The 25,813-nt window shown below is 38.0% G+C and overlaps 1 protein-coding gene across 2 annotated transcripts in view; it reads left to right on the plus strand.

Annotated features, from left to right (window-relative positions):
- Positions 1–25,813, plus strand: part of eml5 (EMAP like 5) — a 103,106-nt gene that overhangs the window by 58,179 nt on the left and 19,114 nt on the right. For both annotated transcript variants that reach the window (XR_013819331.1, XM_079852459.1), the window contains exons 16-27: positions 7,528–7,621; positions 9,375–9,475; positions 9,561–9,754; positions 9,842–9,953; positions 11,565–11,692; positions 15,656–15,797; positions 18,168–18,320; positions 18,781–18,912; positions 23,481–23,569; positions 24,081–24,257; positions 25,323–25,524; positions 25,685–25,811. Coding sequence is in view for 1 of the 2 variants with exons in the window: in XM_079852459.1 (XP_079708585.1) it covers positions 7,528–7,621; positions 9,375–9,475; positions 9,561–9,754; positions 9,842–9,953; positions 11,565–11,692; positions 15,656–15,797; positions 18,168–18,320; positions 18,781–18,912; positions 23,481–23,569; positions 24,081–24,257; positions 25,323–25,524; positions 25,685–25,811 (1,651 nt within the window). In the remaining variant the exon portion in view is untranslated. The remainder of the gene's footprint in view (positions 1–7,527; positions 7,622–9,374; positions 9,476–9,560; positions 9,755–9,841; positions 9,954–11,564; positions 11,693–15,655; positions 15,798–18,167; positions 18,321–18,780; positions 18,913–23,480; positions 23,570–24,080; positions 24,258–25,322; positions 25,525–25,684; positions 25,812–25,813) is intronic.

Below are 25,813 nucleotides of genomic sequence, written 5' to 3' on the forward strand. Positions count from 1 at the left end.
TGATTTACAAATGACAGGCATCAGCTGCGCTGGTCAATGCACTGATCTCTTTGAAGTGCATCGTCAGATTCAGTTCAAATAATCTCTTTATTTAAGAACTTTTTTCATCCCTGAATGCACTATGTATTGACTTGAGTAAGAGGCTGAGATTTCGCTTAATATATATAATTGCGCTTAAATAAGACCAGATTCTTTTAACATACCTATACCTAAGCCTCATAGGAGGGACATGCAATTAGGCTATCCCTGCATCGGCACAAGCCACTAAAACCTAACCCTCACAGGGGACTAGGACCAGATTCTTTTGACATACCTAAACCTAACCCTCATAGGAGGGACATGCAATTGGGCTATCCCTGCATCGGCACAAGCACTAAAACCTAACCCTCACAGGGGATCAGGACTAAATTCTTTCAACATACCTAAACCCACCCGTCATAGGCGATGGGCTTAATTTATATAAGATTGGGCTGTCCCGGATCTTGAAACAACCATGGAAAAATGGTCTGATGTTAACGCAGGAAAATAAACCGATTGTAATTGTTGAAAACTAAGGGAACAATAAGATTGGATTTTTGAAGAAAAAGATACAATCAGCGGTATGGGTGGATCAGCCTCAACAAAAACATGCGCCGGCCAGTGCATTTCTGCGTCCTTCCTAATCCAAACTGGATAACCGGTGGAGGTTGTCTGGGGAAAGGATTTGTCTTTTCACAATCCTAACCTAGCGAGTGCCTTCGAACCTGGGGAGGCTGAGGAAAACCAAAGTATTCCACCAAACCAACTGTCGTGGTAGATTAGGAAGACACTGCCTCACTTGGTTCTGAACCGGGTGATCCGGGTGGGAATCGAGTGAGGGAGCGAGAACAAGAAACCAAGTCAGGCTCTTGGGGGAGGCCTGCTCGTTTTTCTCATAAGGTTCAATTTCAGCCCGAGCCAGTAAGCTGGCTGGTAGTTTTTTTGAGTCTTGGGGATTAGCATGAGAGGGGATAAGAAAGACAACTGTTTTTAGGTGTGTGGTGCTTGGCCAGGATTATTGGGACATGACTCCTCGGGGGTGTGGTTTGATTCGCTGGTCAAGGGTAAACCCAGTTGAAGGTTTCGTGCTCTCTGGCAGGTATGGGTGGCATGGGGTTGTAGGAGATTTGAGGATGGTCCAGTAGATGTTTTTTTTGTTTTGTTTGGTTGGTGGAAGATAAGGGGGGTTGAGAAAAAGAGAACGGTCTCTTGGGGGTACAATGCTTGGCCAGGATTACCGAACCATGACTCTTCTGAGTATGGTGAGGTTTACTGGTCAGGAGTAAAATCCAGTTGAAGATTTTGTACTCCTGGGCAGGGATTAGGAGTAGGGAAAGTGAGTGATAGAGGTAGGTGGGCCTGTAAGAATGGGTCCAGGAGAGATAAGGAAGATAAGGAGAAGAGTCTCTTGGGAGTATGATGCTTGGCCAGGATTACTGAACCATGACTCTTCGGAGGGTGGTGAGGTTCGCTGGTCAGGAGTAAATCCAGTCTAAGATTTCGTATTCTTTGGGAGAGATAAGGGGTGGTAGGATTTAAGAGGGTTTAGGGGAGATTGAAGTAGGATGCTGTATCTGATTGGGTAAAGGAAAGAATAAAATTAAAAAAGGAGAGATGGTGGTTATGATGATGATTATTAATATGATGATAATAATAATAATAATAATTATTATTATTAATAATACATTTTTTTGGGTCCTTTTATAGGTTGAAATGGATAGGGACGATTGTTTCAAGCTCATGGTCTGACAAATACACAAATATATTAAAATCACTCACCACATAAACAACTTATGAGAGACGGAGGAGGAACCAGGGCCGAGGTCCCTGCAGAAGGTAGCCAGGTGGCTGGGGGTGGTGGTAGTGTCAGCAGCCCTGGCACCCACAACATGCTGGAAGAGTTACGGGAGTGCTAGGAGGTGGCTTTGTGAAAGCCTATACATCCTGAGGAAGCATTATACCTCAACCCAGGAGGAAGTTTTGTCCCAACTGAAGGGAATGGGTCTAGAGGAAGGAGAGAGGAGAACACTGGAATGTAGAGGAAAAGAATGATGGAGCAGGATAAGGAAGAGTCACAGGGGGAGGAAAAGAAGAAAAAAAAGGAATCAATGGAATGGAACATGTTCCAAAGGCAGGACCATGGAGGGGGTAAAATTAAGAATTGGTCTTTACAACCAAAGAGACCAGTATTGATTTTGGGAAACTTGAATATGGCCAGATTACCCACCGTGTGGGACTAAAGGGTTCAGGTGATGTGCTACCCGGGTGCGCACTGGCCCCATATCTGCGAAAAAGCAAATCATGATCCTGAATCAGATTAATTCACACATTATCAGCACTGGGAAGACAATAGACATCCTCCCCAGCCAAAAATTTCGAACGGAAATGGACATGACCCATTGGACTCGGAGTACAGGCTGGGCAATGTGGAAGCACTGGTCAGTCCATTTAAACTCATAGGGGAGAGGCACCCAGTGAACCAGAGTATGGGGACCGTGGTGAACCTCTCCCAAACAAGAGTAATAAATAAAATGGAGATGTCAGTCTTATAGAGGGGATTGTCCTTCGTCCCTAGAGGCACAGGGATGGGTGGGAATAGTTGGAATAGGTTGGAGGCAGAGGCAGGTCTTACAGAGTACCATAGTCTGTTAAAATTAGCCGTTTTTTTTTTGGAGAAGAGGGAGGGACCATCCACGATAAGATCGGGGTGGGAACCCAGTGGGAGTCAGGTGCTGGAAGTAGTTCTGGAGATTATAGAAGGGGATCAGAAAATTATGAACGGGATGAAGGAAGTCCCGGAAACTTGGAACCTTTCCAAGGGGGAATGGGGGGCCCTGAAAGGACTTAGGGAGGACAGCACCTTGGTGATTAAGCCGGCAGATAAGGGTAGCATTGTGGTCGTCATGGATAGGGGGCAGTATGTGAGGGAGGCCCTGAGGCAACTAGAAGACCGGGAGTTTTACAAGGAATTAGAGAAGCCAATTTTTTTGGAGTCAGGGAAATTGATTAAGTGGGAGATACAAATATTACAGAAGAAAGGGACCTTAACCAAAAGGCAAGTCCAATATATCATAGGACAAGATACGCCTAGGGAGAGGAGATTTTATTTGCTACCCAAAGTGCATAAGGAGAGGACCATCTGACCTTTCCCAGATGTCCCTCCTGGGAGGCCGATAGTATCGGATTGTGGGAGTGAGAGTTACGGGATGGCTGAGCTTATTACAACTTACCTGAATCCACTCTCCACCAGGTTACATTAGGGATACCTATCAGTTCTTGAAGAAAGTCCAGGGGCTGAAGATTAGCCCCCACGCCAGGCTCTTCACCATGGATGTGGAGAGTCTTTACATGAACATTGAGTCGGAAAGGAGGGTGGAGGCAGTTAGGAGGTGCTCCAGTAACCTCCAGGTTAAAGGGATGGCGATGGGTAAGAGGTTTGCACCGGCTTATGCGAATATCTATATGGTGGAATGGGAGGAGTCGGTCAGATATTTAGATGACGTTTGGGGAGTCTGGGAAGGCACAGAGGGGGACTGGCTGGAGTGTGTAGTGTACATACCTTGAATAAACATCAACCATCCATCCAGGTAAAATACGAATTGAAGCCAGATAGGATTGATTTTCTTGACACAACCGTATACAAGGGACCTGGGGTTTTGGACACCAGTAGACTGGATGTAAAAGTTTTCTTTAAACCCACGGATACCCACGCCTTGCTCCATCGGGGCAGCCATCACGATACTCACGTATTCAAAGGGATTGTTAAGGCTCAGCTTCTGAGGTTCAGAAGGATTTGCAACAGAGAAAGTAATTGGGTTGCATCTGTTAAAACCCTGATGGAGACCCTGAGGAGGAGGGGATATTTCAGACAGTTCCTAAGAATGGCGGCGAAAGAGGAGAGAAGAATGGGGGAAGGGAGAACCCAAGCCCTCCATAAAAAAGTGCTTCCACTGATTGTTAAATTCTCGGGCATGGCCAAAGGATTAGCCGTGGGAGTAAAGAGAAACTTTTTAAAGGTTCTCCCAGGACAAGGAACTGGGGATGCAATATAGGATGGTGGCGGCCTATAAAATGAAGGAATTTGCTGGATATGCTTTTGCACAGCAAACTGGGTCCAGCAAACAATGCAGCTCCAGCCAAAACTCATGAGACCTTGGTGAGAGGAGGACAGAGGGGAATGCATAGGATCACTCAGGTCATCCTTCTCAACCGTAGTAATTGTGTCTACTTGATCCGATGCTCCTGATGTGGAATGCGATATGTGGGGGAAACAGGGAACTCTATTCTCACCAGAATTTGGGGACATAGGTCTACGGTGAAGAAAGGGACAGGTCGGAAGGGGTACCTTGTACCTCATTTTCAGAGACATGGGGTCCAAAACCTCAAGATATGTGGGCTTGAGCACAATCCAGAATGGGACAAGAAAGAAAGGCGGAAGAGGGAGAGATACTGAATTAGGAAACTGGACACAGGGTTTCCAAAGGGGCTCAATATAAGAAACTGGTGAAGGTTAATAAACGATTGGAAGAAATAATATGGAGTTGTGTCTTTTGTTTAAAGGGGAGTATTCCCCAAAACTCAAAAGTGGTATGGTGGATTGAACTAGGGGGTAGCAAGAGAACAGGGACATTGGGGTATGAAACCGATAAATAATAAATAAAAATGTTTTGGGGATAGCTATAGAAGGAATATAATAAGGGGTTAGATTGGAGGGAAGGGGCTGCGACCCAAAAGTGTAGAAAGTCCTTGTAGTAGTAGTAAAAAAATAAAAGTAACATAATAAAAAAATAAAAGAATTAAAAGAATAATAAAAAAATAATAAATAGAGATGGTTTCCATGAGAGGAATATATTACCTTGGAGGATGGCCTGAAAAGACAGATGGATTGGGTAAGTGGGCAGCATGAGTGGATGGGGGTGGATATGGGGGTGATTAGTCATTAGTTATGAGACAGGAGTAGTGGTTAGAGAGGGTGAGGGAGAAACAGGGAGACTTGAGTTCGAAACCAGCACCAAAAAAATATAATATCATGTGATGTAATAAAATATCCAAAAATCACTTGCACAGTGTGATATATTTCCTGCAGTTGAATACTTACAATATCCCAAAAGGTCCCAAAGATTTTTAATTTCAGAGAAATTCCAATTTTAAATAATGGCTCATCCATGTTCACTTGTCGCCTGTCAGGGACGTAATATCTGCGTTATCCCTGGTTTCCGCTCGTACTGCCATAGTAACCATAGCGACAGACGTGGACAACTGCGCTACGTCTAGCGGCACGCTGTTTTTGTTTCGTTCAAACATTAAGCAGACTTTTGGACAAAAAGTGAACTAAAACGAGGATCAATATCAGCGTGGCGTTTTCAAAATAACGAGAGCTCCACGTCCATGACAGACTTCGACTTGACAGAGACGTCTTGCATGTACTTTATTAGACAGGTGAGCAAATGTACATAAAACTAATCAATGTTATATAGCTCAACATGATGAAATGAAATATGATCTGTATGTTATTCTAATGTTGATCTAGCTTACTGCTAGTCTCATACAGACAACAAACTAACACATTGAATAACATTATATTCAACACATTCAAATGCAGTTTAGTGTGATAGTGTAGACCAAGTGAAACAGCACTGCGTTGCCTCACAAGTTTCATTCATCTAATAAACTGACCTGTGTGAGTATTAATTCAGCACTTGCGGGTAGTTCGGTAGAATGTCCTTATTCCTTTATATAAAAAGGAATAAAAAAGGGGGTAAAAAGATGGAGGTTAGTTAGGGCATAAGTTTTTTACGGTAACGTTTACGAGACTAAATAGGGTGGCTAGAACGGTTTTGGTCTTATTAGTTTAATTTTGTCAGCCATCTTGGATCATGAGATCAATAGAAGACTTTGGCTAGGGAAAGACACACGCCAAGGATTGATCCCCTTTGGCGGGCCGCCTCAGAGGAGGGTGTCTGGTGTTTAAAGAGCCAAAACACCCAATGATCCTGAGATACACCACTGAAGATGTGTTCTTTGGATGAATAGGGTTAGACAGATTGTTTTATAAACACGTTGGTGTTGTTCTGGTTTTTAATCCTTTTCCTAACCCATTGTCATAGGGGATTGGGCTCTGGTTGATATGCTATTATACCATTAGGCTTAAACATACCTTAACCTAACCCTCACAAGGGAGAGAAGTAATTAGGATGCAATTGGGCTATCCCTGCATCTGAACAAGCACTAAAACCTAACCCTCACAGGGGACTAGGACCAGATTCTTTTAACATACCTAAACCTAACCCTCACAGGAGGGAGACGTAATTAGGATGCAATTGGGCTACCCCTGCATCTGCACAAGCACTAAAACCTAACCCTCACAGGGGATTAGGACTAAATTCTTTCAACATACCTAAACCCACCCGTCATAGGCGATGGGCTTAATTTATATAAGATTGGGCTGTCCTGGGTCTTGAAACAATCAGCGGTACGGGTGGATCAGCCTCAACAAAACCTGCACCGGCCAGTGCATTTCTGCGTCCCTCCTAATCCAAACTGGATAACCGGTGGAGGTTGTCTGGGGGAAGGCGTTGTCTTTTCACAATCCTAACCTTACACCTAACCCATTTTTCAATACCAGGTATTTGAAATATTGTTTATTGAACAATAATATTTAATTACCAATAATAGTCATTATACAAGTGTATGGAATTTTTACAATAGGAAATAGACAATCAAACAGTTGAGTCATAAATAGGCTACAAAGGAAGCACTCTGTAAAAGCTTTAAAGTTAAGTAAAATATAATTGTTATAAAACAACTTTGTCCTAGGTAAAAACAATGTATTTACATTTATGCATTTCACTGATGTTTTTATATCAAACGTGAATTGATTGCATTGCATTTAAGGTATAAATATTTCTATCAGTTCTTGCATTCCCTGGGAATTGAACCCATGGCCTTGGCGGGCGATGCAAGCACCATGCTCTACTGTATTCTTGCACATACAGACTTTTGACTATGACACATAATCTTGTCCATTTGGAAGCTCATTCTAGCCTAGAACCGTCAATTTATGCAGGAAATTGCATGTGATTGACATGTAATACTACTGATCACATTTATTTATTTTTATGTCAAACTAGTGGTATTTCTGAAATTGCTGAAACACTCTCTGTGAACAAATCTACAATTTATATTAAACTATACATATTTCTTGATTAAAATCAGTGAGTCAGGTGTATAGAAGAGCTTCTATTGACAAAGTAAAAATAGCAAAGCCTCCAAGTATGTCAATGTCACAGGCCTAAACATAAATGATTATTCTTATTAGATCCCATCAAACTGATATTTCCACTGGAGCAATGTCTTTGTTAGCTGTCACATCGTATTACTTGAGATGTCTTGTTTCATTGTTAGCAGGGTGGAGATGGTATAAAGTCATAATGACATTACTTGATTTAGTAGCTGTTATTTTGCCTGATGTTGAGTGATATCAGAGCGGTATGATGTCTGTCTCTGCAGCGGATGGGAAGAGGCTGGCTTCAGTGGGTCTGGATGACAATCATACCATCGTCCTTTGGGAATGGAGGAAAGGAGAGAAGCTCTCCACCATCCGGTGAGTGAATTAGGCATGCAAGTTTTCTGGCTTGTAGTGCATGTTTGCTAGCTTGGGGCAAGTTATAGTGTACTCCTAAAAGCTGACAAATACACTTAAAAGCTGAGAAATTCACTGTATTTATCTTACAGAAAAATGGACAAAAGTATTGATGAATTATCTTGTATACAGGGGCGTATAGAAAATTTTGTCCAATAAAATGGTGTCTAAAATTATGTCCATCCCCCAATACTACATGTTTACCTACTTTCAGGCTATGTTGTTAACTAAACCCCTTGAATGTTTAAAAACGTAGACAGTAATTTGATATCTTCCATTTCCAACATCCTCTTTCAATAGGAACACATGAAAAGTAAATTGCACTCATCAAACTATTTCTTGGGGATTAAAGAGAAATGTTGTGTTTCCTTCACCAAGCAGCCACATTCTTTGAAATACATTTTTCCCAGATAAACTTTATTATTTTGTCATGCAAAATGTATATTTACATCCTCTAAAATATATTGGTATCAGTCCATTTCTGCAGAGTAGCATCTCAGCACTTCTTCATGACATTATCCTGTTTATCATGCAGTCTTTATCTCAGCATGATCATTACCTCAGGAGAAATCGCCTTTTCTCTCCCTGAGGAGTGATTTTCATGATACGACTGGTTTGTTTCATCCTTCTGTCAGAATGTCGTGTTAGTTGTTAATTAAAGTTGTGTGAAGTCTGATAAGGATGTTTTTTCAAATTAAATATTTCTTAAATTATAGTATGACGATGATATTATCTCATGATTTCTTATCAGTCTCTGTAAATTAGTATTGTTAAAGCGCCCTTTATTATGCTTTTTTTTGGGGGGGGGGGGGTTACCTTTCATGTAGTGTGTTATGTAGCTGTTTGTGAATGTAAAAGATCTGCAAATTTTAAAAGATCAAAGTGCGTGATACATTTCGTCATTGTCTCACTAAAGAAAGAACTGGTTCTGAACTGCCTAAACTGAGTTGTCAGTAATTCCAATATTTCTTCCTGCACAAACCTATGTAGGTTTGTATCAAATTTGCATAATGTCAGATTATGAACCTCATTGGCTGCCGGCCATCGACGTCTACTTTGATCTGCCCTCAAACACTGTATTTGCTGCTGAGGCCTAGAAGACATTACGTGTGTTCGACTTGAACCTTGATGTAATCATTATCAAGTAATCATTATTATAATTGCTCAAACATGGGTTTGAGATTTGAGATTTCCCTCTAAATATTAAACAGGAAATCCCTGGCAAGTAGTCACAACGTCCTAGCACTGTGGTGGCAACGACTTAATACTTCTCAAGAAAATCTAGTATAGATGCACCTATGCTACCGTTACAAGCAACTACAGCTCTTTACCATGGTAAAACAGTGTAATGTACATCCTCTCAGGGATTATTATACCTCCTCTTACAGTCTGAAGCGTTTGTATACCCCTGTCTGTATGCTCTTGAGTTCAGCGACTCTTCCCCGGGGCTTTCTCTGGTCGAGAGGATGCTTGTGCGGGTGGAAGTAAATAGGGCCTGACAGTGCAGTCACTGCTCAGTGCTCTGCCCGCTCCACATCGGGCCCTAATGCTAAACCACAGACAGCCACTGTCCCCTGGCACTCAGACAGGTCAATTACAGCCCTACAGTGCCCGCTGTGAACCTTTAAACCCATCAAAATCAGTAAGGGCTGTTCGATTCATCCTTTTTAGGTTTCAGCATAACAAATTAAATGTCTCTCTTTTTGATTTAAAGGGGAAGTAAGGACAAAATATTTGTCATTAAAATCAACCCGTACGTGCCAGACAAACTGATCACCGCTGGAGTGAAACACATGAAGTTTTGGCATAAAGCAGGTAAGACTATAAACTTTTTGTGAAATATGTGAATCACTGTACACTGTAGATCTGAGGTCATCTCACAAACCATTGATGTTCTCAGGTGGCGGACTGATTGGGAAGAAGGGCAGCATGGGAAAAACCGAGACCATGATGTGCGCGGTGTATGGCTGGTCTGAAGAAATGGTGTTCTCGGGAACCTGCGCTGGAGACATCTGCATCTGGAGAGATATGTTCTTGGTGAAAACCGTCAAAGCTCATGATGGGCCTGTTTTCAGCATGCATGCCCTGGAGAAGGTATCAGATTTTGCTTCAAACAGTAAACAGGAGTCATTTTCTCTTTAAATGCGCTTAGAAATAAAATGCGAATATATTGTTTCTAAGGGTTTCGTGACTGGTGGAAAAGATGGAATAGTGGCTTTGTGGGACGACACGTTTGAAAGATGCCTCAAGACATATGCCATAAAACGATCGGTGCTGGCCCCAGGATCCAAAGGTGAGGACGTCACTTGCATTTCTTGAGTGACAATTTAATTTTACAAATTACACTTAGGCTACTTAAGGAACAGAATACCGTGAGTCAGGTCTGCATTCCCGCGGCTGTCCCGGGACCCGACCAGATATTTTGCGCCGTGGGATTAAATTTCCGACTAAAACACGGTAGCGGTCGGTAACTCTGGTGTAATTTGAACGGGAGCGGTCGGTCATTCAATATCACGTTCCCGGCGTCCTTTCAGAACAGCATATCTTCGCTTTACTTAATCTTAATCTTATCGACCACCCGGTATAGGCTACAGCCTGCCCTGCACTCAGGACCGTTATGCACCCGTAAATATACGGCCCTCAAAAAGGATGGCAGAGCAAAGTGTGGATGCGCTGTCCTTGAAGGACGTTCAACTTGGACTGGAAAATGGTCAGTTTACTGCTAAGAAACCCACGTCAGGCAAGTCTGATGTATGGGAGTCTTTTTCATGTATCATAGACGCAGATGCCCTTTGCGCAATGTGATAAGTGCCTAAAAGTGTTAAATTTTGTATCTTGACAAGGCGAATAAAATAATAAATACAATTTTTGTGCAGACTACATTTTTATTTTCTCTGTGGAAATGTAAATGTGAAATTCTGGAAACGAGATCTAAATTTAGCGGGATGGTCAGGTCGGGAAGAAAATTATTCTAAGCAGACAGCGGGTGAACAAAGAGTGTATATATCGGGAACGGGTGGGTGCGGATATAACCCCAGCGGGAGCGGGACTTAAAAAACTCTACCGTGAGATAATCGGACTTAAAAGGACAGTTCACCCAAAAATGAAGATTCTGTCATAATTTTCTCACCCTCAAGTTGTTCCAAACCTGTATGAATTTCTTTCATCTGCTGAACACAAAAGAAAATATTTTGTAGAATGTCGGTAACCAGACAGTTGATGGACCCCATTGACTTCCATAGTATTTTTTTTTCCTACCACGGAAGTCAATGTGGCATATAAACTGATTGGTTACCCATATTCCTCAAAATATCTTCTTTTGTGTTCAGCAAATAGGGCTTTTTAGAGAGTGTATCTATAATAAAGTTTATTTTTCTTGCATAAATCAGGTTTATGCTTAAAACAAGAAAAGATAACTTTGCCAAAGGGGTTGCAAATGTAAAGTTTGAATGACTGACTAAACAAATAAATAAAAATATATATAATGTCGTTAAATGTAGTTAAGATGTAAACAACCCCCTAATGTGAAGCATTTATAAATAAAATAAATAATATTTATTAAGTTGTTTATAATAATAATAATAATAATATTTTTATTAGTATTGTTGTTATTATTATTACTATTATAAACAACTTAAAATGGTTTATTTTACTTATAAATAATATTTATTTATTTATTTTACACTGTTTTGCCTTTAAAAATGTTTAGATGTCCGTACTGGACAACAAAACAAAAATACTAAAATACTTGCAGTGTATAGCTTTAACGGTGTGAATAACTTGGCTGTTAAAGCTAATCAGGTCAAATACCTCCGTGCATCCTCTAAGAACACTCAGTGTGTTTAATAAATAGAAAGCCAAGGTCACGGATGCATGTTTATTTATAGCATGTCACTTTCTGCAGGTTTGCTTTTAGAGGACAACCCCTCCATTCGTGCCATATCTTTGGGTCATGGGCATATTCTTGTAGGAACAAAGAACGGAGAGATTCTGGAGGTGGACAAAAACGGGCCCATCACTCTTCTGGTTCAGGTAAGGCACAAATTCAGCTGTCAGATTAGCTTGACAAGCCACGAAACATGACCATTCTGAAAATAAATAAATAAATAACACAGTAAGAAATGAGGGTTGAATGAAGGATTTCTGTTCGGTTGGCCTTGTTGATTCATTAAACTGAGCTTTACAAGTCTTACCCTCGAGCGGCCTGTCATGTTACATAAACTCACATGCATCCCTGGATGTGAACCTACTCAAATACAGAAATTAGTTTACCTTCATCCTCTCCTCGGGTCATTTTGATACGAAATTCATTTTCTTTTAATTTTTTCTTTTATTTAAATTGAGCATTCATCAGATTGGTACAAGACCTTGTCAGTTTTGTCACACTTGAAATACATGCACAGTCGCACACACACACAAATTGAGTTGTTCTAGTTTTTATAAATATTACTCAGAATGTATTTGTGCTTGTTTTATTGTTGGCTAGGGGGAAATAGTGCATATTATTACTTAGAAAAGTAATAGCCCACCTCTCTTCAACAACCCGCTTGATTTGAGACATCATTCATGGCCGTCTCAAAAATGGTGAAGGATGAATTAGATACTGAAGTTTAACACTCACCCCTGTGAAAATGAAGTATATCATACTTATTATGGAAATAATATACTTGTTTAAAAGAATAAACTATGATCTGAATGGATGTTAATTTCAATTAAATGAAAATGTATTATAGCTATATTTAAATGCAATTAACTGAACTTTAGAGTGCTTTAGAATCCTACTTAAGTAGAACTTAAATACATCTGAAGTATGGCTGTACTGCCAAATGTACTGACACGCATTTATGGTAAATTAAGTAAAAATATATATAAACATATAAATATATTTAATGAAATTTCTTTTGAAACTTTTACATACCTAAATGCATATTTGTAATGATGTTTCACAATTTAGTACCTTTAAAAATCTTGTTACCATTTTTGTTTTCTCACAGCAGCACCTGTAAATGAGCCTGAGAATGAATGAGTCAGTCAAGTGTCTGTCTCTGCACCTGCCCTCACCACTCAACCACTTTGTAATGTTTTGCTCCAGTTTCATTTCAGGGACAAATGAAATGTTCCCGGGGCTGTTGTTGTAATAAATGGTAAACAGCAGTGACTGCAGACCAGGCAAAAAGAGTAGATTTCCAATATTTCTGTACTCAGACAGCCGTGGTTTAGTTTTCAGCATGGCAAGGAACAGCTGGTTTTTGGACACTGATTAAATGTGTATTTGTTTGTCTCGTGTGACTTGTGTTTTAGAGTCGGGTGCAATCATTAGTTAAAGGTTGGTGCTTGTTATTGAAGTCATTGTTTACCTACTAAATGTTACATATCAGTCGGTACATACCCTTCATTGCATTATGTCAGCTTTTTAATTCGTCAAGCGATAGGGTGTAGAAAAAAAATGCTTGTTGCATTTAGCAAGTATATATGCCTTATTCAGAGCTTTTTCTAGGTCCTTACTCACTGCTAGAAAACATTGAGCTTAATTGAATTCTTATTTATTGCTCACTGAAATGCTTTTTGGCAAAACCTTTTATGAATCCCATGGGTGCATCACGTCCAGTTTATGGCAGAATACACTATGGGGAAATTGTGCACACTGACAGCTAGTGGTGGAACGGATCACAAAATTCACGGTTCAGATCATTTACGTTTTTTGAGCCACGGATCGGATCCTTTTTCGGATCAGCAAAAAAAACTTGACGTTCTTCAATAGCTACTACATCAAAAACTAGCCTAACTGATAAAGTTCACACATTATCTAAAACAAGTTAACAGTCAGTAATAAAATAAGAACAAATACACAAATTACAAGCAGAGATAATACTAAATAAAGTTACAAAGTCTAACAGTAGTATTCAGGTACAGAAATGAATAATTAAGCATAAATGTAAAATAACACAATTTTTTCACTGTATAACTGTTCACTTATGACATAAACGAGAGAATACTTCCCGAGACGGGCATTTAGACATAATTTTGAGTTTATGTGTCTCTCTCTCTGCGCGCTTCTTGTGTGTTAGTCACGATTTTCCCCTTTTCTTCTGCGTCTAAAATTGTTTGAATGTGTAAATTGGCAAGTCGAAACACATCCAAATTATAAACTTTCACTCTATGATGGTTAAATTTAGCAGTTAATCCTCAAATCATATGCGTGGCGAACCGTGTTGCCTGATCCGTTCCTCCCCCACTGACAGCATTATTTATTTGAATGTACATTTTTTGTTTTGCATCCAATAGACACACACACACAAAAATAAATAAAAAATAAATTAAATAAAATGTAAAGGTATAGCTCATTGGATATGGGAGATAATGGCCATGTTCAGACTGCCAGCAAAAATCTGAGTTTTTGCATATCCAGATTTTATCCAAATGGAGTTTTGAAAGTCTAGACAGCAAAAAAACAAAAAAGAACAAACACATGACATTGAATTTTTTCGAATCTTATTCAAACCACATATAGAGGTGGTGTGAAATGCGATTCCAGTCACATTTTTACAGATGCGTCTCAGTCTGGAAATACTTAAATTGGATTTCAAAACTGCCTTTTAACGCGACACACAACAATAATGTCAAAACTGTTGATGGAAATGCCGGAATTATTCATACAATGTTCAGATGGTCTGTCCAAAGATTTGAGCGTTTTCCCCCAACTCGACAGGTCACTTATTTGGAGACAATGGAGAGTGAGAAGATGCACCTCCATTTTTCCTGAATCCATTTTGAAAGCTTTGTAACATACGTGGGAACTCCTACAGTACGCCATTACCAAAGCAACCCACGCAGATAGATTGGTTGTCTGGACACACAAATCTTATTTGATCACTTGCAATTAAAAGTACAGACAGTCTGCTTGAAAAGATCTGATTTGCCTGCAGTCTGAGTGAACATCGCCTGCCATACTGGGACTGTACAGCATCACTCCATCACTGTGTTCCAGACTCCTGAATCAGCTCTTTAACACTGTATCTGGATATATGCCCAGTTATAATGATCTTCTCCATCATTTGATGAATTTCTACTGACATGCTCACATGAAAAATGTAGATGAACATCTCTTTTAAAGAGAATTTCTCTGGCAGTAAAAGTGCGATGGAATTTGCTGTCTTTTATAGTGTATAATGAGTAAAATTTTCATAGAATGGACGGAGGTGTGTTTGTGCTGAAAAGTACACTGTAAAAATTTAATCATGGGTCTTGTAATTTTCATTTCAAATTAGGTGATTATTAAAAATAATTGTGTATATTTTACTAAAAAATTGTGGTTCAGTGTTGTATAGAAAATATTTCATAACATCTCTAATAAATACATTTTCCATTTTTTTTTTTTTAAGGAAACATACACCGTTTTCTGGCTTGAATTAAGGAACCGATTAAGCTGATAAAATGAAGGAAAAAAAAGGCTACCTATTGTTGTACCTATTGTACCTACTACCCATTGTTAGTTCCCAGCATGCTTTGCACATGGCTGGAATTGGAGAGCAAATATTGAAATGAAGTGTTATTTTGTATGTTTTTGAGTAAAGGTAAACATCTGTTAATGTTTAATGTTCAGTTATGTTTGACGTGTGAAAGAGTTTCTATTATGTTGAAGTTTTGATCGTTACCATTGTGCAGAAGAGTGAGGCTTATGGTTAGTCTGTGGATAACTGCATGAATTAATACTCTGAAGCATGTTGCTTTGTTCATTGAGCAATATCTTAGCACTGAAACAAACTAGCATTATAGCAGAGCAGCATACCGTATTTTAATTTTACAATATAACTCAGTCAAATATAAATTGGTTATTTCCATTCACTCTAATTCACACACTTTTGAGTGTCAACTTAAAATAAAAAAGCATATTTCACTAAAAATATTAATAGTAAATGACAGTTATGTTGGTTTGTTAGTGTATAATAAATTGTGTGTGTGTGTGTGTGTGTGTGTGTGGTGGGCTGTATTTAGGGTCACATGGAGGGCGAGGTCTGGGGTCTTGCCACTCACCCTCATCTGCCCCTGTGTGCCACTGTCAGTGATGATAAGACCCTGCGCATATGGGACCTTTCCCCCAGCCACTGCATGCTCGCCGTACGCAAACTCAAGAAAGGTAAGCAGATGCTTACTCGTTACACTACATTACAAACTTCCACTGTTTCATGTGTTCAGAGGACTTCATTTTAATGTGTCCTTGTTGCAGTGTGATAAAGCATGAGTAATATGAGTTAACAATATTAATAGCATTTATACTACGAGGTTGACAAACGTTCTAAGGTGAGTAATATGAGCTAATATTAATTACCGCTTGTACTTACTATAGATTTAGAGTTAGGTTTAGTATTAGTTCTGCATAATTTACTGAAATAACATACTTAAGTGTGAACTGAATGTATTTTTTTTTTCAGAAACTTAATGCATGTTTTTTGCATTTTACTAATTTATTATGATATTATGATTTAAATGTATTACAGTTAGCAGAGCTTTATAGTGCTTTTTGACTCACTTATGTAGGACAAGTACATGTTATGTAATATGCAATTTTAGACTTGCATGTTGGACTTAGTTTAGCTCTATATTTAATTTCATAATTACTTCTATTATCTTTGAAATATGGTTAAAGTGTTCTGCTGAATGTACTGGCAAGAATTTATGTTAACTAAAATATAAATGTCAATTCTATTGAAATTTGTGTGTCATATATTTAAATATATTAGTAATTACATTACATTTGTAATGATGAAGTTGCAGTTTAGTACATTCAAATAATATTAACTTTAAGTGTAATATCAAATAACACAGTTAAAGTTATAATCAAGCATGTTACATGTTCTTCATGTCACATTAAGTGCACTTCTTGCACATTACAAATTACAAATTTTTGTGTCATGAAAGGGTACTTTTTAAAGCACACTTGCATTTTATTTGATTAATATAATATTATTTGCAAGTATAGTTTATAATAAATGTACTTTTAAGATTTGAAGTACACTACAATTAAAGGCATTTATTTTTTTACAAGCGTTGGAATGAATTGTGCGTCAGTCGCTGCTTTTACATCAATTCATAGCCGTAAACAACCAATTTCAAGACAATTACTGTCAGACTTCAAATTAGATTTTCAAATGGATCGCCAGCTTAATTGTACAAGATTTTTCTTGAAAGGATAGTTCACCCAAAAATGAAACTGTCATAATTTACTCTCCTTCAATGTCATTTCAAACCTGTATGACTTTATTTCTTCTGTGGAACATAAAATAATATATTTTGAGAAATGTCTCAGTGGGTTACACATACACATACAATAGAAGTCAATGGTAACCAAAACTGCTTACCAACAACATTTTTCAAAATATTCCGCAGAAGAAAGAAAGTCAATACAAAGTCATATAGTCTTAACCTTTCCCTTTAAAACCAACTAGTCGACTATCATTTAGACATTCCCCAGAATTGTCTTTTTTGAAAATATATAGCTTTGTACATCCGTGATATAATGTCTAAAAACCCTTACAGCAAAATAAACCATGCCAAGGGTAACTACTATGATGTAACAAGGAGAAATTACAACATGACCAACTATAGAAAAGCTTGTTGTTCAATGACATACATTCAAAGCACAAATGCATTACAGTCTACAAACAGTAACAGTAAATCAGCCCCTCTGTCTGATTATAAATAGCCTGTTATCTATCTACTTGTCTTGTAATTTGTATTCCAAGCTTGGCCTACACTTGTTTGACCTCGTTATGGTTCAGAAACTCAGTTTGCATTGAAAAATGTAACTTAAGTAAAGAACACTCGGCTTGCAAATTAGCCCAAGATCATATTAGCCCAGAATCTCTAAAGGGAATGGTTACAAAAAGGAACCATTGGTGCTCATCCATGGAATACTATATAGACCAGCGATTTAATCAAATGAAGCTTGATAGGCCAACTCCTTAAGGTGAGCTATCAACTCTTCATCAACCCTAATTAAATTATATTATGATGGTTATCCTTAGAGTACACTGGGTCTTTGCATATTTACTTTTAATTAAGAATGATAACTTACTTCACAATGATTAGAGGATTGTTTAATAGGTTCAAGAGATTATCCTAAAAAATGTAGTTTTTTTCAGAATTATCCACCAATAATATAAATGCAATATCGACAGATATTACTTTTATGCTGCGTTTTTGTCATTTTGGCGTAGACAAACACTTATAACCTAATGCTTTCATTGTACGGAAGAGATTGACGTGAACTTTTAGCTACATTTTTTTCTTTTGAATTTCACGGAAGAATTAAATTCATACGGCTTTGAAACAACACAAGTGAATAAATGGTGATGGGTGATAGTTGAACTAACCTTTTAACTTACTTCATGGGCATTTTTCGACATTGATTCATAAAGAGAACCAGTCTTTTCAGCTGTCATGATAGATTTTTTATGACAAAAGTTCTTGACGTGACATGGCATTTGACGGTTATAACTTCTTGCAGGCGGGCGATGTTGCTGCTTCTCTCCAGATGGGAAAGCTCTGGCTGTGGGCCTCAATGATGGATGCTTCCTCATCGTCAACGCAGACACTCTAGAAGACCTGGTGTCATTTCATCACCGCAAAGACATCATATCAGAAATACGCTTCTCTCCTGGTTAGTTAACACACTCATTTCAGTACACAAGATTGGGTAACACTTTATTTTACAGTGTCATTGTTACATATGTTACATGTAGTTATTAACTATAAATTATGCATAATTACATGTAAACCAAATCAAACCCTAATCCTAACCCTATAGTAAGTACATGTAATTACTGAATATTACTCAGTACTTAAATGTATAATTACAGTGTAACAAAGACTCATTAAAATAAAGTGTAACCAAAGATTGATACAGTGGAAACGCCTAGAGTACTGAGACCAAGAATATAACATTTGAATTATTTCATCTGATCTATTCAGTATGATAGTATGAGCTATTTCTGTACCTTCACATACACTAATGTAATTAACGAATATTTACAGGAATGTATTAACATATTAATGAGAATGTGATATCTGGGTCATGATAAGAGCTCAAAATTGAAAATCTGATTTTTTTTTTATTACAGTAACAGGCAAGTATTTGGCTGTGGCATCAGGTGACAGCTTTGTGGATATTTACAACGTGATGAACAGCAAGAGGGTTGGTGTGTGCAAAGGATCCATGAACTACATCACCCATCTGGACTGGGACAAGAGAGGTGAGAGAGATACGAAGGCAATATTTCAAAGAGAAAATGAGTCAAGGGACATTCACACTGACAGAGTTTTGCAGCAACAAATCGTGACCAGAAGTCATTCATCTTCACTAAGAGTTGGGGATTTCAGGCAATGAGCAATAGAAACAGAGAGGCAATGAAAGCTGAGGCGAGTTTAACTTTATGCCGTTATGCAATGTGGCGACTAGTGGAAATAAAGACATTGGAGTTCTTTGTGGTCTGTGTTCTGGTAGATTTGAAACTAGGCAAGATCAGAAAATTGGGATATTTCAAGAAAGTTTGATTCATGCATTGATTTTCCATCATCTTGTTCATGATATGATGCATTGTGCACTGCTTCAATTCATGGTCAAATTATTTGTCCCCAAGAATGTTAATTAAGCTAATTCATTTTCTAAATGTAATAGGACATCTAATTTTTTACCAGCAATATATTCCATTTGCTGTCAGACCGTCTAGATCGCACAAAAGTGCTCTATAAGTGGCCTTGAACCACACAAACCCCTTTGGAGATGTTTTGCAACATTTCATTCAAAGCAAAAAGGTATTTGACATGTAAAAAAATAAATAAAATATCCATTATAAGTCATTGGTATAAAATAAAATAAAATAAATGTGGATTTAACTACAGTCTTAACTACACTTTTTAACTCCACATTTAATATTTCTAATGAATAGAAAATTAATAATTAACCAGTTTATTAAATGTATCTAGCACTAGCAGTGCCCAACATTATATATGACACATTATATAGGATTTTTAGCTTGAATTTTCTTTGATTTCTTCACACATGTGTCTTCATCTCAAGCTCTTCACTGACACTGTTGTCCCCTTGGTAAAGTACACTGACTTTAGTAAAATCTAATTAAGGCCACAGTTGTTCGCTGTAGTGGAAATAATGCCACAGCTGAAGTCAACCAACAGTGCAGCCACATGATAACCTGTCAGAGTGAACGTTCCTTCAGGAGTGAAACTGCTTCCCATCTAATAAGGCTTTATATGAAGTTTGCATAAACAAGCACATGCATGGGTTGGACAATGAAACTGAAACACCTGGTTTTAGACCACAATAATGTATTAACCCTTAATCACTCTTTGGGGTCAATATGACCCCAATGGACTTTTCCTTCATTTTTTAAAAATGTTACCTTCATCTCAGGGGCATGAAACTCTGTGACTTTTCCTAAATAATCTATCTAAACATGCACAAAAAAACTGGGCTTGATTTGGTTGTTCTAAAGGTGTGTAAAAAAATTTTTACCTTTTAAGGTCTTTGGGGTCAAAATGACCCCACATTGAAAATGAATGGGAAAATGAAAAAAATGACTTTTTTTTATTTTGTTTGTCAAAAAAATAAAATTAAATCCATTATAAATCTGAAAATTTCTACATATAAACCAAGGTCTGGTCCTAGAGCATAAATAAAAAGTAGAACGAACTTTCTATCTCATACACACACACACACACACACACACACACAAACACATAAACAAACACACAAATGTATGTGTTTGCAACAGAGAGCATTTTTACAGAAATTGGCAAATAAAATAAACAAAACTGGCATAAATTTAAAAAAAATGTACATTTAAATCAAGGTCTGGTCCTAGGGCATAAACCCAAAGTGGAACGAACTTTCTATCTCATACACACACACACACAAACACACACAAACACACACAAACACACACATGTATGTCACTGCAACAGAGAGCATTTTTATAGAAATTGGCAAATAAAATAAGTAAAACTGGCATAAATCTAAAAAAAAATTACATTTAAATCAAGGTCTGGTCCTAGAGCATAAACCCAAAGTGGAACAAACTTTCTATCTCATACACACACACACACAAACACACACAAACACACACGTGTATGTCCCTGCAACAGAGAGCATTTTTATAGAAATTGGCAAATAAAATAAACAAAACTGGCATAAATCTAAAAAAAATTACATTTAAATCAAGGTCTGGTCCTAGAGAATAAACCCAAAGTGGAACAAACTTTCTATCTCATACACACACTCACACAAACACACACAAACACACACATGTATGTCAATGCAACAGAGAGCATTTTTATAGAAATTGGCAAATAAAATCAACTAAACTGCCATAAATCTGAAAAATGTCACATATGCAACATGGAACAAGCTTGTACACACACACACACACACACACACACACACACCCCCACACACACACACACACCCACACACACACACACACACCACAGTCATGTCATAGTGGTGACTTGTAATGGTTCTGTAAATGTATGTATAATAATTTGCAAAAGCAGATAATTCAAAATATATCAGAAAACAACAAATTCTAACTCTGACAAAAATACAGATTTTTTATGTATTTCAAAATGTTTAAATAAATATTCACAAAATATATATCATAAAGTTGTGAGGAGAAGTTGAAGCATCAAGAACAATGAAGTGAAAATGAATGAGTCTCTATGGCCCTCTATTGGATATATGTGGTCATTGCACTTTCTTTCTTTAATTATAATTTCTAAAGTTTTTCCACAAACCAGCAGATGTCAGTATTCTATCCCTTACACATAGAGCAATGTCCAAAAACTATTTAGATTTAATTAAGATCATCATTTAAGTGATTTTTTCTTTAAAAAATCATTTTTCATGAGACAATTTATGGCCTAGTTATGTAATTGTGCAGTAAATAGGTAAAAAAATTCAAAATTTCCACAAAAACACAGCATAAATGTATAGTTGAGAAGTAAATAAAAAAAATGATATATAGTTTCCATATAAAAAATGTATATTTCCTTATGCAATCGCTCTTTAAAAGTTTGGGGTCAAAATGACCCCAAAGACCTTAAGTGTTGTCCTTTTTTAGGAGTGATTAAGGGTTAATATGGTGTAGGGCCTCCTTTTGCGCTCAAACAGCATCAATTCGTCTTAGTAATGTCAAATACAAGTCCTGTGGCCAGAGGGATTTTTGAGCTATTCCTCTTCCAGAACAGTGTCGAGGTCACTATATGATGCTGGAAAACGTTTTCTGACCTGCTCCTCCAAAAAAAACTAAAGTGTCTCAAAAGTATTTAGATCTGGTAACTGTGCAGGTCATGTGAGATGTTCAATTCACTTTCATGTTCCCCAAACCATTCTGTCACAAGTCTTGCTATGTGTATTGGTGCATTATCATGCAGCACCACCGTAGGGTACAATGTTTGAACCATTAGGTGAACATGGTCCTCCAGAATTGTTCGGTAGTCCTTGGCAGTGACGCGTCCATCAAGCACAGTAGGGAATGCCATGATATTGCAGGCCAAACCATCACTGATTCACCGCCGCGCTTCACTCCAGGCACGCAACAGTCCGGGTGTTGAGCCTCTTTGTGGCTTCTCCACACCGTAACTCCCACGAATGTGGGAAAGACAGTGAACAGGACTCATCAGAGAACAATACATGTTTCACATTGTCCACAGCCCAAGATTTACACTGTTGGCACCATTGAAACCAACATTTGGTATTAGTACGAGTGACCAAAGGTTTGGCTATAGCAGCCCGACCATGAATATTGACTCTGTGGAGCTCCTGAGAGTCCAGGTCCGCATTTAATTCTGCAGTGAGTTGGGCAGCATGTTTTTTGGATACAATCCGAGTTAGTACCCGGACTTGCTGTCCTGGGGCCGGTTGCACCAGCTGGACATACACTCGGTCTTAAGACTAAGCTTAACATAAAATGCGTTTTAATTCCTGTGGGGAATTAATACCTGTTGCACCATCTGGGTGTAGCGCATCTTACACCTAGTCAAAGGTAGGTGTAAAGTGAGAAGTCTTGACTTGTTTCCATGGTGAAAATAAAGATAAAGAAAAACGTTGAGACAATGGCGCGTCTGGTGTATAGGCTACACGATCAGCGGGCTTTCCGGCGTGAAAAAGTAATGAGAGGCCGCACCAATTCTCTAGATATATATGGAGACAGAGAATTTATTGAACGTTTTCATTTCAGCAGGGTTGAATTGTTAGAATTAATCAACGAGTTATCACCACAGTTACAACACGTAACAGTGCGGTAGAACATGTCAGTGTGTACGCGCACCATCTACGCAAAGCAGAGCTGCGCCTAGTTGTCGTTTTATATGATGCAACAGGTGTAAATATTCATCGGAAAGCAGGACGTAACTAAGTCCAGTGTAGAGCTTACACCCAACTTCTTGGCTTACACCCAACCCTGGTCACAGAAGAGCCAGCAAGATGTTCATCAACAATTTGTCTTCATTTGAGCTCTGACATTCTCCCATTATGTTGTGTGGATTGCAATATTTTTTGTGCAGCTGTACTATTACCAGGCCAGGCTGCACATATACGTATATAGCCGTGAAACCTCCAACACTATATTGGCCAGTGTTTCAGCTTCATTGTCCAGCCCTTGTAGATTAATGTAGTCACTCTACATATAATCACAAACTGTAGGTTGCTCATACAGTATCTTGGTAGAATTCATATTTTTGAGAATTCATTTTTGAGCTTAACTTTGTTTCATTGCAGCGTCTCTCTTCTGTTATCTTGTATTAGGGAAGCTTTTGCAGGTCAACACATCAGTGAAGGAACAGCTATTTTTTGAGGCCCCTCGTGGGAAGAAGCAAACCATTCCTGCCACAGAGGTATGGATCCTGAACATCTCACCGTGTGTCACCCTGAGAGGGCAAGGGCATTCTTAAGGGCAAGAACATGGCCCACTTTTCATTATCTTGACTCTAAATTTGGAGGCAGGGAATTAGGCCGTGCTTAAGGCCACGGTACATTGGGACAGACAGTGAACACTTACCTTAACAACTTAAGATTTAGTAAGAGCTGGAAGCCCTTCAAAGTTTCTGATCACCTGCCTTTAGCTTCTGTAGGAGGCATTTTGGCCAAAATCCCTGTTCGATTGAGTTGGATTTTAATATCGGAATGAATGCTGCCAATTCATTTTCATTAAAAGTGTTGCTCAAAGTTATTCTTCAGCTTTAAAGCATAAACTCTAAATATTGATTAAAAAATATTGTTCTGATTAGGGGAAGACTCAGCAATATAATTAGCCAGTTTTTTTCATGAAAAGGTCTAACTTGTAACTTTTATCTGGCCATTTTGAGATGAATCAGAAGATTACATGCTGCCTTCTTCCTTCCTCAGGTGGACAAGATCGACTGGAGCACATGGACGTGTGTGTTGGGAAGTTCCTGTGAGGGAATTTGGCCTGTGGTCAGTGAAGTTACCGAAGTAACGTCCGCGTGTCTTAGCAATGACAAGAAGTTGTTAGCGACTGGGGATGACCTTGGATATGTCAAGCTCTTCAAATATCCAGTCAAGGTTAGGAAAGTATTATCTAGTCATTAATTATTAATATTACTCATACTAAGGGATAGTTCTCCCCCCAAAAAATTATTTTGTCATCATTTACCAAAACTATATGACTTTCCTTCTTTCTTTTTTAATCTGTGGAACACAAAAAAAAGACATTTGATTTGTCTATACATTGAAATTCATTGGGGTTCAGGGTTGTTTTGGACCCTTCTGACTTTCATTGTGAAAAAACAGTTAGTGTTTAAAACATTGATGCCTCAAATCAAATTATAATGTTATTTATTGTATCTTTTAAAAAGTAATAATTTTGGATTATTATGATCGATTTGATTTCTAGATATATAGATTGAAAAAATATACTTTTGACCAACTAAAAAAAAAAAAAAAAAAAAAAAACTCAAATATGCTACAGCCAAATGTATTAGGTTTTCCTAAATTACATTTATGGTTTGTTCAAACCATAAATTTTGAAGAAGAAGAAGAAGAAGAAGAAAAACATTTATAAAACCAGATATATTTGATCAATATATGTTCTTTAGACATAAGCCAAAATAATGCTTAATGTAGGTCAATTATTTTTTGCTTTTTATAACTTAGTTAAATTATTAGCTAAATTATAATACGAAAGCAGTTTTTTTCCGCCTTAAGATAAAACTAAAAACATTTTGTTAGTCATTTTGTTAAATGATGTTTAATTTAATTGAATTTACTTAATATTGATAAATACAACTTCAAAGTACCTTAATGTTTGTTGTGGTGTCTTTTTTACAACATGCATCATATTTTCTCTTATGTACTAAAAAACCCACAATAATTTCTGCAGTCAGAAAGCTAGCCAGTATGTGTTCTGTATATCAAGCGAAAATACTATTTAATACTATTTTTTCTATGGGGAGTGTTAGTTTTTATACGAACTGAACAAACAGGTTTACATGGGAAACCACGATTTTCTATTATACTAATATAAAAATGCTCTTTAAAAAAATGGCCTGGCCGTTTCACTTTAACTGTAGGTATTTTTAATTTTATTTTTTACCTACATGCCTGTTAACATTTTCATTTTCTGAATAGGGAAAATACGCCAAGTTTAAGCGGTACATTGCTCACAGTACCCATGTGACTAATGTGCGCTGGTCACATGATGACTCTTTGCTGGCGTCTGTCGGTGGCTCCGACACCTGTCTGATGATCTGGAACCATGAGAACGAGGGCTGCCGAGAGGCCAGACAGTGTGACAGCGAAGAGTCTGACATTGAGAGCGAAGATGATGGAGGTGAAAAAGATCATTCATAAAAAACAATTATCTCTGCTATCCACTGCCATCTAGATTTAAAGAGGGTAGCCATCCATCATATGACAAAATGTTTGTGTAATTACCATATGGCAAGATGTAAAAGTAAAGCGTCTCTCCATCTGTGTGTTGCTCTGTGTAGGGTATGACAGTGATGTAACTCGGGAGAATGAGCTCATGTATGTTATCAAGGCCTTATCCACAAACTTGCGACCCATGACGGGGGTCAAGCCCCACTTCCAACAGAAGGAGCCAACGGTAGACGAAAGGT

This window comes from Squalius cephalus (genome assembly GCF_949319135.1).
Source record: "Squalius cephalus genome assembly, chromosome: 20".
In the NCBI taxonomy this organism is placed as follows: Eukaryota; Metazoa; Chordata; class Actinopteri; order Cypriniformes; family Leuciscidae; genus Squalius; species Squalius cephalus.